The sequence below is a fragment of the Lagopus leucura genome, unplaced genomic scaffold, assembly GCF_019238085.1.
Source record: "Lagopus leucura isolate 7727_CA_CO unplaced genomic scaffold, USGS_WTPT01 Super-Scaffold_774, whole genome shotgun sequence".
Taxonomy (NCBI): Eukaryota; Metazoa; Chordata; class Aves; order Galliformes; family Phasianidae; genus Lagopus; species Lagopus leucura.
The window spans coordinates 5,272,004-5,287,320 of NW_024962258.1; the positions used below are offsets into that span (position 1 = coordinate 5,272,004).

At 40.3% G+C, this 15,317-nt stretch overlaps 1 protein-coding gene across 4 annotated transcripts in view; it reads left to right on the forward strand.

Annotated features, from left to right (window-relative positions):
• Positions 1-15,317, forward strand: part of SHB (SH2 domain containing adaptor protein B) — a 78,132-nt gene that overhangs the window by 17,498 nt on the left and 45,317 nt on the right. For all 4 annotated transcript variants that reach the window (XM_042864942.1, XM_042864939.1, XM_042864941.1 and 1 more), the window contains exon 2: positions 2,193-2,310. In XM_042864942.1, the coding sequence (XP_042720876.1) occupies positions 2,193-2,310 (118 nt within the window). The remainder of the gene's footprint in view (positions 1-2,192; positions 2,311-15,317) is intronic.

The window sequence follows — 15,317 nt, forward strand, 5'->3', positions numbered from 1 at the left end:
TACATTTGAATATAAACAGAAACCATAACAGTCACTTGAAGCTTTCTTACAGCTCCTATCTGTAGAGCTATTTTTAATAGAGAAGTACAGGTGCACAGCTTGAGGAGGGGAGGCAGACTGCTATTTCTGTGCTGTAGAGTGGGTTGGAGATTTGTTTGTGTTTTCTTCAGAGGCCTTTTGGAGAGAAGTTTGCTCAGTCTGATAACTCTTATAGGTGATCTGATTGAAAACATGATTATAATTTGCTGTACCCAATTGCTTAGTGCTTTGATGCTACTATTCCTCTGGATGGGAGAAGTTGCACCACTGTTCAAGCTAGGGGAGATTTTCACACTGGGGAACACAAGTTCCCTGTTCTGGGACAGATTTATGGATACTATGTTAATTATAAAGAATATAATAATGAAATAATGTGGATTTGGACTTTTTTTTTAAACAAATCTTCTAATTGCAAGGAAGCAGATTTTGTTTTATTAATCTCTTCTGAATATCAAGTTAGTTGCTGAAGTCTTTGTGTTCACATTAGGTATCACAAGGTCTTGACTGTTAACATTATCAATCTAGATTTTTACCTCATTTGACAGCATTTTGTCTGTATAATTTTCCTTCTTCCTAATTTGCCAAAAAATATACTGGGAGAAATATCGAGAAACTGTAAGACTGTTTTCTGCTTCATGTTCTGGCATAGTTATGCTAAGGATAGGCAGATATTATGTGTTGACATTTGTAATAGGAGAACAGCAGGGAGCCCATATTACAATCAGCTCTTGACAGGATTGCATCAGAAGCGTAAATGGATGGGCATTTTCAGCTGCGGGGCTTTTAGAGATAAATCTCGCCTTTTGAGGAGCAGAAATTAGTGCTGCATGATGCACATTGTTGCCTTTGTCTTAAGTCTGCGCAGCAGCTGACACGTCTCTGATTTGCAGCTGATTTGCTGCTTGGGCATATGTCGCCTGTGATGGGGGGAGGGAGCTTTTCTCCTTGGGGTTTCACAACGAGACCATCATTTTGGTTCCTACCAGAGAGATAAGTATTTTTTCCTCCCTCTATTACCTTGTCAGTCTGATGCTTTCATCAAACAGATTTCCAAGCACTTTCAACTCTAAGTGATGGAAAACACACTTGATTTCTAATTAAAATGTCAATCCAGGACTGCTTGGTAACCCAGCTGTGAACCTCTAACTGGAGGACAGCTAAGCCTTGCTCTAACACTTATGCCTTTGTGGTCAGTGGTAATAAATGCATCTTCAAAAATCTCCTGCTGGGACATGCTTGAGAGTGGTGTTTTTCCTCTGTCTGGTGGGATATTCTGGCAGGAGGAGTTGGAGCAGATGCAGCTTCAGTCTGAGAGCTGGCACTGAACCCCTGGTTCTTTGTTTAGAAAAATTGGAGTTGTTGGCGTAGCAATCTGCTTTCTGTCCCACTGTTACTGGTCTTAAAGATGTAAAACTGGTGGGACAGGAGAAGTCATAGTTGAAAAATGCCTCTGGAGGAGACCTGTCTTCAGGCCAGAATCCTTAAGGCTTTCCCTGCCCTGAACAGGGGACTGAGCAGGGTGGGTTTGGTCCCATCAGAACGGTTGCACAGTTCTTTGTGTTTTGGCAGTGAGAGATAGTAACCTGCTGCTGCTTTCTCAGCTGCAGACTCATTTTCCTGTCCTGCTTTACACGTGCATGCTCTGCAGTAACTTCCACATGAGGGCTTCTCTCATTGCTCTGGCTCTCTTGTTGGCTTCTGGAAACAATATTGTTTCAGCCCCTTCGGTAACAGGGAGAAATGATTCCTAACAGCTGATAAATTGTTTAGTAATATTGTGAATTGTGTGCTTTTTTTACGAAATAATAGCAGAAATCTCTGTTAAGAGTTATGCTGGATTGGATATGGTGGGTGGTTGGATCCTTCTAGTTTGCCCATCCTAATTGTTCTGTATCTTGGATAACTTGACACACAGCCTGTTTTTTGTGCACTCTCTGGGATGAAAAGAAGCAAGCATATTTCAGCACCATTTTGTCAATGGTCCACAGCATTTCTATCTGTCCTCTGAACCAAGGTTGTAATTGTAATCTGAAGATGGCATATGATGCATTCGTCTGAATGAAACTTCAGATTTTTTGCTCTTAGGGTGATACTGCATTCTGGTTTGCAAGTCTGCCTAGAGATCTCGTAACAATTACTTTCCTGTCTTTCAGGTCTTGATAGCTGATGACTATTCAGATCCATTTGATGCCAAAAGTGAGTTGAACAAAATGGTTAAAGGAGAGAACACTGGCTATATGGAACCATATGAAGCCCAGAGAATAATGACAGGTAAGAAAAGAAAATTGCACATGGAAGATTTAGCTGCATGGCAGTTCACTTGGATATTAGAACTGCTGTGAAACAAAAATGTCTTTTGACATGCAAAACTGTTTTGTTTCTGAAAATGTCAGATAGTAACAGTAACTGCTGTGAAGGCTTTTCATGTGCTTGTACCTGCCTTGATATCTGAAAATACTGCTCTGGAGCTGGCTGTCAAATATGGATGGTTTGTACTGTCATGTAGTGAAATGAAAAAGTGATCATGGACGCTGGAGTCTGCATTGCCCTGCTTGGTAATGACAAGGTTATCATCTGTGTACATAGCAAGAATAGCTAAAGCACAGTGTTGAATTAGAAGATTATAATAGGGTGAATTAATGCAACAATTGATCAATTTGCTTATGGCCATTTTTTCCTCCTTCACATTCGGTCTTCTCAGCTTTCTCTGTTGCAGGAAAGCTGCAGAGCTACATCTTTATGTTTCTTCCTTCCTTCTCTAGTGGTTTTCTGTGACCATGCATGAAATGAGACACTTTAGGATGCTTGTGAGCCTTTTAACTGATGTTCTTGGTAGTTGTCTTCCTACTGTGTTATGAAGGGAAGTGGTTTGTAATTGCAGAGTTGTAGGAATTTGGAGTGATCCCTTTGTCCTGTCATCATGTGCTGTCTTGTCTGCATGTTTCTCTGATATGATCTGCATCCATTCCCTATTTGTTGGCTGTGTAGTCTAAAAGTTTCTGAAGTCTGCAGACATAAATTTTTTAACTTACAATGATTTGATGCAGTACATACCTTTGTGCAGATAGGATGTGCTTTTCTTGTATTTCTACAGCTGATCCTTTTACTGTCACTGTGAGGTGAAAGTCACACCTGTGCCAGATAAGTTCATTGTATGCTTTCCTTTTCTGTTGAACAGCTCCTGTTCTGGGCAGTCAAAACATTAATCCATGGGGAAAGACAAAAGGGTGTTAGATGCAGAGATCCTTTTTTCGTGCAGATGTTCCTCTTTTTCCCTTCTTAAGTAGATTTTCTGATAGATTCCTCTGATGAGGAAATTTCTTGTTGACTGTATTGCTTGAAATTTCCAATAGACGGACTGGGACATCTTATTCCTTGTTGTTGTGCATTTATTCATTCTAGCTGAATAATCTCAGAAAAACAGATTGGTTGAGATGAATTCTTGCTGCTTGCACACCAGTGCAAGCATCAGTAATTTCAGCTTTGAAGTTTACAGTGCATTGATTTCTCTCTTTCTGTGCTCCTAACAGAAACTTATGCCATCTTCTTTTCCAGGATTAGCCATAATAAATGGATGGTTTATTATACAATACTGAGTGGCATAGCTATAGTGGATAGTAGATGTGCGTACCCTTGCAAGAAGCTGTCACCCACCCCCTTGACCAACCGTAGTGTTTGTTGCAGCTCATAAACTGTCAAATTTGCTTTGTATTAAAATAAACGTTTGTTACAATCAAACATTATAAATGCTAAATGCACATTTGAAACTGTGCTCTAACCATGGATAGTGATATAATAAGTGTTCTAAATATGTTTGATTGATCCAGTAGAAGATGCGTGAAACTTTACTGAAGACATTTAGTGTGTTGAGATCTGGGTGATTAGATTCCAGTCATCTTGCCCAGATGTGGGTAGAAATAAAGTTTCTTTGTAAGTCTCTCTGAGATCAGGTTATATTCCATTGTTTTCAAGCATGTGTTTTTATATTTGTTTATTGGAATTTACATTTGTTTTACTTGACAAAGGAAAAAATAAAGATGTCTTTTTGGGCAGTTCTTGTAGTTTGTATTTCCCGGGTGAATTTTAGTATTTAGTACTTGTAAAGAAATCATTTGGATTACAGTTTGGCCTCAGCGTTTGGTTTGCTGCTTTGTTTGTGGTGTTTGTTAGCCATACTATCTGATGTGGATGTTTATATGGCTGTCTGTTTAGCTTAACTTACATAGTGAAGTCCTTCTTGACTGTGTTAAGGATGGGCTACTTCCAAATGGGGGCAATCTGCTTACTGCTTCAGAATGCAATTAAAGGGAACCAGTTAAAAGAGTTTCTCTCCATGCTTTGTGGTCGTTAAGTGAAAATATTTAAATTGTTCTTGAGATGCAGTATTAAACATGCAGAGGACAGTATAAGGGAAACAACCTGTCTTGTGGCTTGATAGAGAGGAATATGCCCTAATTGACATGTGCTAGTCTTTCACTATGAGCTAATTAAAAAGCAGAGAGAAATCTGGGTGATTTCTTTTCCCTATCAAAATTCCATACGACTGTATCACTGCCACGTAAGATTTGCTGTGGGGAGCTCAAAAGGGGGTAGTGCCTTTCCCCCACCTTATGACAACTACGTGTGGTGACTCAGCTCTTCCAGGTATTTATGCTTCTCAGAAGGAATTAGTCAGATCTTCAGACCATGTGCCACGCTTCTGATCAAATGCCAATTCAAAGCAACACATAGCTATCTTTTTGTTGGACCACAGAGCTCATAAGAACCTTACATTATATGGAGAATTCAATTTTAGATCATTGCTTAGATGGAGTGTCAGCCTTTCAAGGTATCACAAGGAATGATGGCAACAAGAATGAGATAAAAGGGCAACAGAGTCTATTTAACTTACTGTTTGGCTTTGAAGGGAGCTTCTTACCTCCAACGTATGATTCTTGACTACTCAGTGCCTGACATGACAAATGCTGTCATATTAAAAAAAAAAAAAAATGTATTTGAACAATTCGAAAACAGGATAGTTAGTCTCAAACTGGTTTGGAATCAATTTATCCAAAATGTGTGGGTTGTTTTTTTTTTTTTTTTTACTAGAGAGGAAGAAGTACTATCAATGAGGGTATGGCTGTGTAAAAGCACACTTTGAGAAGTGTGTTGGCAGCAGAAAACCACTGTCCTTTCCTGATCAGAAGCACTGTTTTCTCTGTGCTGGAATGGGGAATTAAGGAAGATTTGGGCAAACAAGGCCTTTGAGCATGGATCTTGGTTAGGAAGTTGAGATAAGCATGTAGTAAGTACATCAGTGCTCTCATTTCTTAGAGGTTTTAATAGGGCCTTAGGACTGTGCTGTGCCTTGCAATTTAAATGTGCCCCTTGTTTTTCTTTTGCTTTTTTAGACATCACTTAGTACTCGGCCAAAGGCTTCGGTCTCTGCTTAGGGCTGTGGTCTCTCTTTCATGTATCTACCTCGGGGAGATGCAGTAGACAGGGAGAAAACTCACCTCTTGTATTTCAGACTGCTACAGATTACAGTGGATGGCATTTCTGAAAATAGTCACCTTTTCTGAGATGTAACTTGCCTTGTGTTCCATGTATAGTAAATGCTATGTTGTGAACAGGCTTCAGAAGTCCGTCACAATGCAACTGGTAAAATACACACTGGGCCTGTCTTCTCAGGAGGCATTCAGGCTAGGTTGGATGGGGTGCTGAGCAGCCTGATCTAGTGTGTATCAGCCCTGCCCATTGTAGAGGGCTGGAACTAGGTGTTGCTTAAGGTCTCTCCCAGCATAAGCCATTTTACAATTCTGTTAGGGATAACTTCAGAGGCAACTCAAGGCTATTTCAGGAAAATTAAAGGCAAATGTTTGATACAGGGCAGTAGGAATTCTGCTTTGTTTTTTAATGTATTTCTTGCAAGAAAGTACTTGCTTAGTTGTCCTTGAACTGGACGTGTTAGATCTTGTAGGTAGGATATGCTGACTCACAAGATGTATGGAGGTGCCAATGTACATGCTTTTGAGTTGGTCCTGAATCAGCACAGCAGCATGCTGCCAATATCTCTTGGATAATGGAAGATATAAGTCAGTCCCAGAAGGACTTCTGCATGTAATCTGAAAGGGGAGCGTTCTTCCTCATGCAAGTCCAACATATACAAGACAGGTTGACTAGATCAACTTGTGTATATATTCCAGCAATGGCCAACAGCTGCAGGAGGAAGTTGCGTATGCTAGACTCAAGGAGTTGGAAAGACTTCCAATGAATGCTTTAGAATATTTGATTCAAATGCCTGTTGTCATCTTACAGTCTTGCCTGTGGTTTTCAACATATTCTTCAAGCTGGGTGATGGCACATAAAATCACAGTCATAGAATGGCCTGGATCAAAAAGGTCCTCAAAGATCATCTAGTTTCAACCCCCATGCCACAGGTAGGATCGCCAGCCGCTAGGCCATGCTGCTCACAGCCACATCCTGCCTGGGATCTACACCATTAGTAAAGCTTTGCAGGTGATACTAATGAGGATTTCAAGTAAAAATTCACTGGTTTGTCCACAGGCTCACAGCATTACCATTCTCCTTTCTATTTTTTTTTCTTTTTGTATATTTGTCTGGTTTCTATCCACATCATTCTGACTATGCAGCAGAAGAACAGTGAACAAGTTTGACTTTCTGACACCAAGGGTTTTTGTGCAGAAAGCATACAGCCAGTGCTAGAACAGCAGACGCCTTCGTACACTTCATTGCTTTTTTTTCTAGGTACTGCAGTAAGAGTCCATGCCTGAGTTATGGCGGCATCTCCAATGCATGACAGACAGCCTAGGAAGAACAACCTCATCTGTCTTAACTGGGAGCTCCCCATGGGGCATCCTGGGAGCAGTAGGACTGTCTTCCTTCAGGCTATCACAGAAATGCTGGGAGTGTACAGAAAGCAGCATTCCCATGAACCTGCACCTACTTCAGAAGGCCTTGAGTGTCAGTTTCCCCTGTAACTAAAGAGGCTGTTTTTTTGTTCAGACATGTAGCTTCATCTGAATAGTCACTACAGTGCACTGGTGGTGAGTCAGGTCTTGTAAAATCCTTCTTCCTTCACCAGGTTGCCTCTGGCACGTTGTTTGCTGGCACCAAGTTTCCAGCTGCAAATAATGCAAAAAAGAACAATGATAATTGCTTTGATAAATACTAGCCTGGATATAGTAGTGTGTATAGCATGAAATGTTTAGAAAAAAAAAATTCTGGCCTCTTCAAGGTGGCTGAACTGAGTAAACCAACCAGTGATCTTTCAGCACTATAATGGCCCTGCAGTTTAAGAATTGCTATTTGCTTGCACTTGAATACTGAAATCAGCTCTAGCCAACATGTAAGAGTTAGTGTGCTTATCCACTAAGCTTTACAGTGGATGTAGTTTTGAAAAAATCTTCAAGTTGGTTCTCTTGCACCTACATTTGTGTGTGCTCCAGTTGTAGATTCTGCTTGAAAGTTTTATATTTTGCCAGTCATGGTTAGAAGTTGGCCCCAAATGGGAATTTAATCCATCATCAATCCACCTCATATAATATTGTGGATTTGTCACTAGGACTTACATGTATATTGTCCTGTTGCCAAATGGTGTGGCTGCATGCTGGTCATTCTGGCACAGCAAGATTTGTTTTTCTTCAAGTACAAGGTGGGAAAAAATGCAAGGTAACTTAACTCTTGAAATTTGATGTGTATGTTCTCTCAGTTCTTGGTTTACAGTTGCATCTGGTGAAGTTTGAAGTTCAATAGCACACAAATAAGAACTTTTGACTAGTAATGAGGCAGATGTATTTACGTGTTAGGAGCCCTATAAAGGACTGCACTGGAATATTAAGAAAACTTAATGTAGTTAGACACCTCCTGTGCTTTGGAATCTATTTAAAGTTGTTTCTTGCTCTGTTAGAAACATCTTAACTATCCTGTTGTTATTGTGTAGTGGAAAGCAATACAGAAGACTCCTTACTTTCCACTAGGCCTGATTTGCCTGAGTTGAGGCAGAGCAGAAATAATGCTGGGGCTGCTTCAATATAAGTCCTCACCTTCTCTCTAAGAAAAGCAGCTGATCTCACATGTGCTGTGAAACTGCATCACTTTAGATTTGTGGCCAGTGGCCACCACAAGCACTTTGCACTCCATGGTGACTGCAGGGAGATAAAGCTAGAAATTCTTTTGTTGGGAGGGAATGTGATGTGTTGTGTTTGCTATAATTGGCTGCATAACGGGGGTGGGGGGTGGGGGGTGGAAACCAGCTGTACATAAAATGAATAGCGTTTCTCTATATTTAACTCTGTCTCCTCCTCTAAAATAATTTAAAGCATTCTTCCTAATGTTTAACATGGTGTTGCTTGCTGCTTAGAGTAGTGTATACCAGCCTACAAATATGTAAAAATAAAAAGAAACAAATCTTCTCTTCTATGTGCAGCTGAGTAAATATAAAATATAAGGCTTGGCCTTTTCCTGAAAGGGTAACCCTTCCCCTCCAGCTTTGGTCTGGAATTGGAACTGGGAAGACAGATCTTATGTATTGATTGCCCATACATAGGTTTTATAGGCAAGAGCTCAACACTGGAGTCAGAATTGCAAAGGTACCAATTCTTATGGTAATTTCTGGCTACTAATTTAGAACAAAGAATGTTAAGCTGATGCACAGGATTCTGTTGCCTTGCAAAAATGTACTATGCAAAATGGGTTTAAGGTAAGACTGAAAAGTTGTCTTTTTTTCTTGGGATTTTTTTTGGCCCTTTTTTGTTGTCTTTTTCAACACTTTCATCTTGGTAGGACTAGATGCAACCTGGAAATGGACTAAGTGGTAAAATTTGAATCACAAGTCTTCAAAGATGTTAACTGTTGGTTATTTGTTGTTGTTGTTGTTTTGTTTTGTTTTTTTGGTGGGGGGGTTCTGTCACTTCTCATAAAGATGACTTTTTGACTTTTGAAATAAAAAGGAATTTCTATCCTTAGCAGACGGTTCTGAAAAAAAATGTCCTGCTGGAAGTCCTTTGTATTTTCTTTTTTGTTGTTAAAACTGGTGAAGGTTTCTGTTTTCTGAATACTGCACAATCACTCTTACCAATTCTCTCTTTTTCCAGTTACTGCTTTTCCACTGTATTATAGTGAAATGGTAAGCTAGCTCAAAGTAAAACAAGTTGTTACACTAAATATTAGCTCAGCATTTGGTGAAAAAAACACAATAGTTTTTAGAATGAGAAAGTGCTTCTGCAACTGTAATATTTTGTCTAGTTTGCAGGTAAACAGATAGAATTTCTTTGTTTGCTGGCTTTTCAACCAAACCCTGAAAGTCTGTAATGGCAATACATGAGTGAAACCTTAAGTAAATGTTGTCTGTTTCTGAAATCATCTGATAAATTGATAGCTGCAGTTTCTCCTGCATCTTTTTAGGTTTTTTTTTTGTGGTCCAAACCAGAGGTTTTCTTTGAAAGTAAAAGAAGATTGAAGATTCAGACATTTCTGTCTGCTTGTTACAGAGGCATAACATCTTGCTTTATCAACTTAGCAGCCTTTTACTATGACTTTACAACATTGTCACAGAATGGTCTTAAACTTCAATGGGAACTGGTCAGAAACTCAGTTTTTGTGCTCCGTGTGTTTTATGTGGACTGGTAGTGCAGCGTACAGCTTCTTCTCTGGTTTCTGGCTATCAAGAGTTCTGCGTGAAAGAGTTCTTCTGGAGGATCTTAAGTACCTGTACAAACTCAGCTACTTCTTGACTTTATGCTTGCTGACTTTTGAGGTCATTCTCTGCAGGAACAGCCTGTCCTTTCTTGGTAGGGGCAGATAAGCCTCTTCTGGTTCTGATCTGTGTTGATGTGCTGATAAGAGCATTTGTTTCTGTTGTACTTCCACAGACAAAGATCTAGTAAATGGTTGGTATGTTTATGCTTGCTCTGGGACCATGATGACTGGATTTCTTGAGCTATATCAAAATATCCAAAAAGAACATGGAAGAATTCAAACTTGGTTTGAGTTTTTTGTTTGTGCTGCCTAGCTCAATGTCATAAGTTGGTGAAATTGTGATGAGAAGTTTGTGCACAGCTTGGCATCATGAAGCAGGATGTAGGTATGCAAAACACTCAGTCTTGTAGGCCAGACTAGTAATTAACAATAAACCAGGCAAACTGCAGGGAAATAAGGCCTGCCTGTAGGAAACCTGGACTTGTTTCGAATTCTGCATTTATTTTCTGTGTAGTAGGTAATTTTGAAACTGTGTGAAAAAGCACTGGATCTTGTAGCTCTAGTGCTATAGTTCTCTTTCCTATGGTTTGTCAAACCATAGTGCACTTGTCTAGAACTTGCTGCACAGCAGTTAAGTGTGATGGCAGAGCTGAGTCTGCTGGAGATTTCGTAAAGGCCTGGAGAAGATGTTACAGCTGTAATGCAGCCTCTGGTGGGCAAGATGATGTCTGTGTTTCTGTCTCAATTAAAATGAAAAGAGAAGGAGAGAAGTGAAGAAAAATATCTTTCACGTCCATCATTACTTTTGTGTATCTTATGTGCTCCTCTCCTTGGGCTACAAGATGCACCACCACCAAGAAAACTTGGAGCTATAATGGAATATAGAGCAGATTAACAGGCAGTTTGTCCTAATCTCTTTTTGGGGATCTTTGTGTGTCTTTCTTTAAAAGCAGAACGTAACATCTGGAAACAAATACAGTTTTCTACAGTCATCTATTTGGATGCAGCTCTGTGCTCTAGAAATGTTTGCATGCGCTCTCATTGTTGGTTTAAAGGCACATACTGGAAAATAAGTGTAACTGGAGAAATCATCAGAAAGTGTTGATTCAGTAATATGCAGCAGGATCGTGGCTGGAATGAATTTTAAAATATGGTGTTATCTGACCTGACCTCAGTGGAAAATACCAGATGTTACTCTTCATGATTTGTGATGCTTCTGTTGCAAGGAGGAAAGAAAACTGGTTAATGGTGTTTGCATGACTGTGGTTTGGTTTTCCTAACAGTAGGGTCTGTTCTTAATGATGCTTTACTGAATGCTAGCCAGATTTATTTGCTGTTGTTAGGTATTTGTGCAAGCACAGATGCTCTTGGATGATAATGTAAAAGACTGTATGCCTTAGTGTGTTTTGTCAATAGCTGCAAACATTCATACAGAACACATCAGGTTCCATACTGTTGTACGAAAGTGTTACCCCTAGGGGGAAAAAAAATAGCTGCATTACCAACAGATTTCTTTGTAAGAAGGCTTTCAGCTAAAAATTGGCATCTAATCATGGTTTGTCTGAGTATCCTAACAACTACAGTAAGGTTGCAAACAAATGCAAGGTATTGAACAAGAGCAGCTGGACAGTTCCATGTAAAACACTTGACGCTCATAGATGCCAGGGACTGGTTGTGCTTCCCATCCATCTCTTCCTGAGCTGACTTGATGAGTGAAAGAATCATAGATCAAGGAGGTTGAGCTGAAACATTTTTTTCTCAGTAATTTCAGTTTTCACATCCCTTTCGCTTTTCTATGCTAGTAAGTCAGCTGTCTTCCATTTAATGCAAGGCCTTGGATTGTCAGAGACAAAAATCCATGATGGTGGATGCAATCTCAAATGGAGGTTGTATTCTAAGTCAAACTATCTTTATCTTCAGAACTGAACAGCAAATTTAGCCCTTCCTTCACTGTGTACGTTGATGACTGTTGCTGTATGAACACGTAGGACTGTGCTAGACACCGAGCTTACTGAATCTCCTAACATTCTGAATTGTATCTGATGGCGTTTACTTCCAACAGATGATGGCTTATCTTTATTACAAGTCCTTGGGTACTGAACTCTTGGGTTGTACTGGTAGCTCAATTTAAATGACAGGACAAAGACTGCAGCTAGGATGGCATTCTCCTTGGAGGAGCAAACCAAGTGGGCAAAACTGTAAATAATTTCTGTATCTGATCCACATGTCTTGCAGTTTTCAAGACCGCAAATAACTGGTGAACAATCACTGTGGCTGTTCCTTGCAGTGAACAAGGAAAAAAATAGACAGTTTAAGATGACTTGAATACTGATAGTGCTTGCTGTTGCTGGAATCCTGCTCAGAAGGAAAGCTCTCTTGCATCATATATCACTCCAAAGCTTTGACTTTTTTGTTTTAATGGTGCTTTTATGAAAAGTTGCTAACAAAGAGAAAATAAATTTTAATGGATGTTAGTCATCTGAGAAGCTTCAGGCTATGTGTTTGAGCTTTCAGTTTTGTTGTTTTTAAGTTATAACTGGCAAAATTGTTTACTAGCTAGCACAAAGCACAAATACAGGCTGAGTGCAAAATGGAGAGCAGCCCTGTGGAGAAGGACTTGGAGGTTTTGGTGGATGGATAGCTGGACATGAGTCGGAAGTGTGCACTTGCAGCTCAGAAGGCCAACAGTATCCTGGGCTGCATCAACAGAAGGATATCAGCAGGGAGAGGGAGGGTGTTGTTCCTTTGAGGCCTCATCTGATGTACTGTACCCAGGCCTGTGTCCTCCTGAATGGGAAAGACGTGGAGCTGTTGGAGCAGGTCCAGAGGCAGCAAAGTGATGAGAAGGTTGGAGCATATCTTCTACAAAGAAATGCTGAGAGAACTGAGCGACCTGTTCAGCCTTCAGAAGAGAAGGTTCTGGGGATGCCTGGGAATATATCTAAAGGGTGCCAACCAGAAAGCCAGAAAATGACTTTACAAAGTCATGCAGTCATAAGTTGTCCAGAGAAGCTGTGGGTACCCCATCCCTGGAAGCATTCAAGGCCAGGTTGGATGGGGGGACACTGTGCATGGCAACCCTGTCCTCAGCAAGAGGTTGGCACTGGATGATCCTTAAGGTCCCTTACAATCCAAACCATTCTATGATTCCATGATCCCTTGCAAAATCGTTTGGAATGTATAAATGTAGATACATATTTATACCTGCTAAAAAGCTCATTGCTCAGTCTCATTCCATGTTTTGAGTAAACTATCTGCTCATCAAAGTGTCTGATTATTTGTGAGTTTCAAGAAGACATTTTAGTTATATGAAAGCAATGAGCTGCGTTACATTATGAATGGAACCTCCTTCCACACCCCATGCCTCTCAAGGTGATTTCTGTCAGGGGGTGAGATCCTCTGCATGAAGAGAGAGGGCAGGAAGTTGTGAGCATTGGTTGTAGCCATGATTATTAGGGCTGGCTGATCTAAATTCAGGAAATCATAGCCATCTTTGCTCAAACCTTCTCTGTCCTGATTCTGGAGTGTATTAGTTTTTTAAAATACCCCCTGCATTGGTATTAAAATGTCATTCAGTGAATTGGTTCTGTTTGTGCAGATTGTTTTTTCTGGGGGGAAGATACTGTCATGTATTTAATGAGGCAATGAGAACAATTGTGCTAATGGGTGTCCATGAAAATACTAGTGCTCTGTTCCCAAGAGTTCTTCCACTGCCACTTGACATAAGAAATACATCCTCTTTTGCATGGCTTAGAAGTTTCTGCGTATGGAGTTGGCAATATGAGTTTTGATTTAAGTAGTCTCTGTTTTGCTTTATCGCCACTTGAATTGTCCCATTTAACTCATGGAACATTGATTCTTGATTCCTGCAGTTCAGAAAAGGTCAATAAATCCTACAAACACAAATGTAGAGCAGATGATGCAGCTGGCTTTAGTAACATTCAGAGCTGACTTGACCAAACTACCAGTAAATGAAGAGGGTTTTTTTTTGAGGGGGATTCTTCCCCCTTCCAAAAAATATTAAAAAGAACATCCTTTTTCTTCTTTAAGGTCTCTGAGAAAACTGTAATGAATAACTGCCTAACCAACCTAAAGCATCTCTTATGCAGACAATGTCTGCAGAAATTTTGAATTTTAAAATGTCAGTAATAATGTTAAATCGCTGCTTATTTAGTAGAAATTTTTATGTTTGGGAGGAGGACTTCATAGAATAAATTCCTGCCTTCAGAGAACTGAAGAAATTAAACTTCACTGCATCTGCCGTAAGAGAAATACGACTCCAAAGGCAGTTTCACATCCTTTGGAAACAGTAGTACTGTTATTCCAGTCCACCAGGATTTAGTCTTCCTATGTGTTTTGTCTTTTAATCAGTATCCTTGTACTACCTTGGATACCCCCAAGAGAGGAACATGTCTTTTGTGCCATCTTTGACAGGGTGAATTTCCCTATTTTATTTCAATGCATACCTTCTGTGGAAGATAGGAATCTGTTCTGTTGCTTGTTTCTTGATACTGAATCATAAAGGGACTTCTCCCCTACTCCCTTGCTCGCTCTGTTGGCAATTATGCTCTTTATTACAACTGTTGAAATGCAAAGTTGCTTTGTTTCCTGGAGTAATGAGTCATACCTGGAGTTCAGTAGGATATCTGTTACAGTGCAAGCTGTTTCAGGCCATTGCTTTTCACATCAGGAGGTTATGCCAAACTTTCAAACCAAGGATGGACAGTAAAGGTCTGTTGTTCATTCCTGGAAAGTGGCTCACTTGTGAGTCATTTGGCTTGTGTTTAGAAGGGAAAAGGAGGAAAGAGGTTGCAATATCCTGCAGTGCTTTCTGGAATAGTGGGAGTTGGGAGGCAGCTGTTGCAGTCTCAAGCAAAACTGTCCTTGCTGTATTGGGATGTTGTTGACGCTCTCTTCTGTCTAGTAGCTGGAGGCATCTGGCCGGACATAGAAGCATGGCAGAAGCAAGCTGTTTGAATTCCAGTATTCTGAGGTGAAATTTGAGCAGAGGTCAATTTTAGCTTCTGTTGTGTATAGACTCTCTGCTGACATGATAAGAACTCTACGGACTGAGTTCTGGAGTGTTTTCAGATGATCTTACTGAGGTAGCTGTGAAAATAAACATTTACAGTGAGGCTTGAAAAAAGTAAGCAGCTGCCGGGCCTGTGTATGGAGAAGGGAACATTCAGTGAAAGCAAACCTTCTCATGGCAAGGTGATCACTGTAGTAGCATCTGATGCCTCTGGGAAACTGGTTGGTTGATCTGTTGCCTGGTGCGAACATATGCCCAATGGCAACAGCTCTGTAACCTCCAGTGGGTTACAGGTCAGTAGCTCTCCATTGGAAAACTCAAGAGCTATGCATGCAGAGAACAGGAGCTTAGGCTGATTCAGTCAGAACTGTTCCCTAATGAAGAAAAGGAGAGAGACTTCAAATCAGGCATGACTTCCTATGTACAGATCTGGCCCTGATGTGGCCTTTCTCTGCCAGAGACAGTCATGCTTTAAGGATAATGTCAGGTTAAACGCATCAGGTATTCATCAGTACCCTTCATGTAAGCCTGAGCCTTCCTGAGTTTC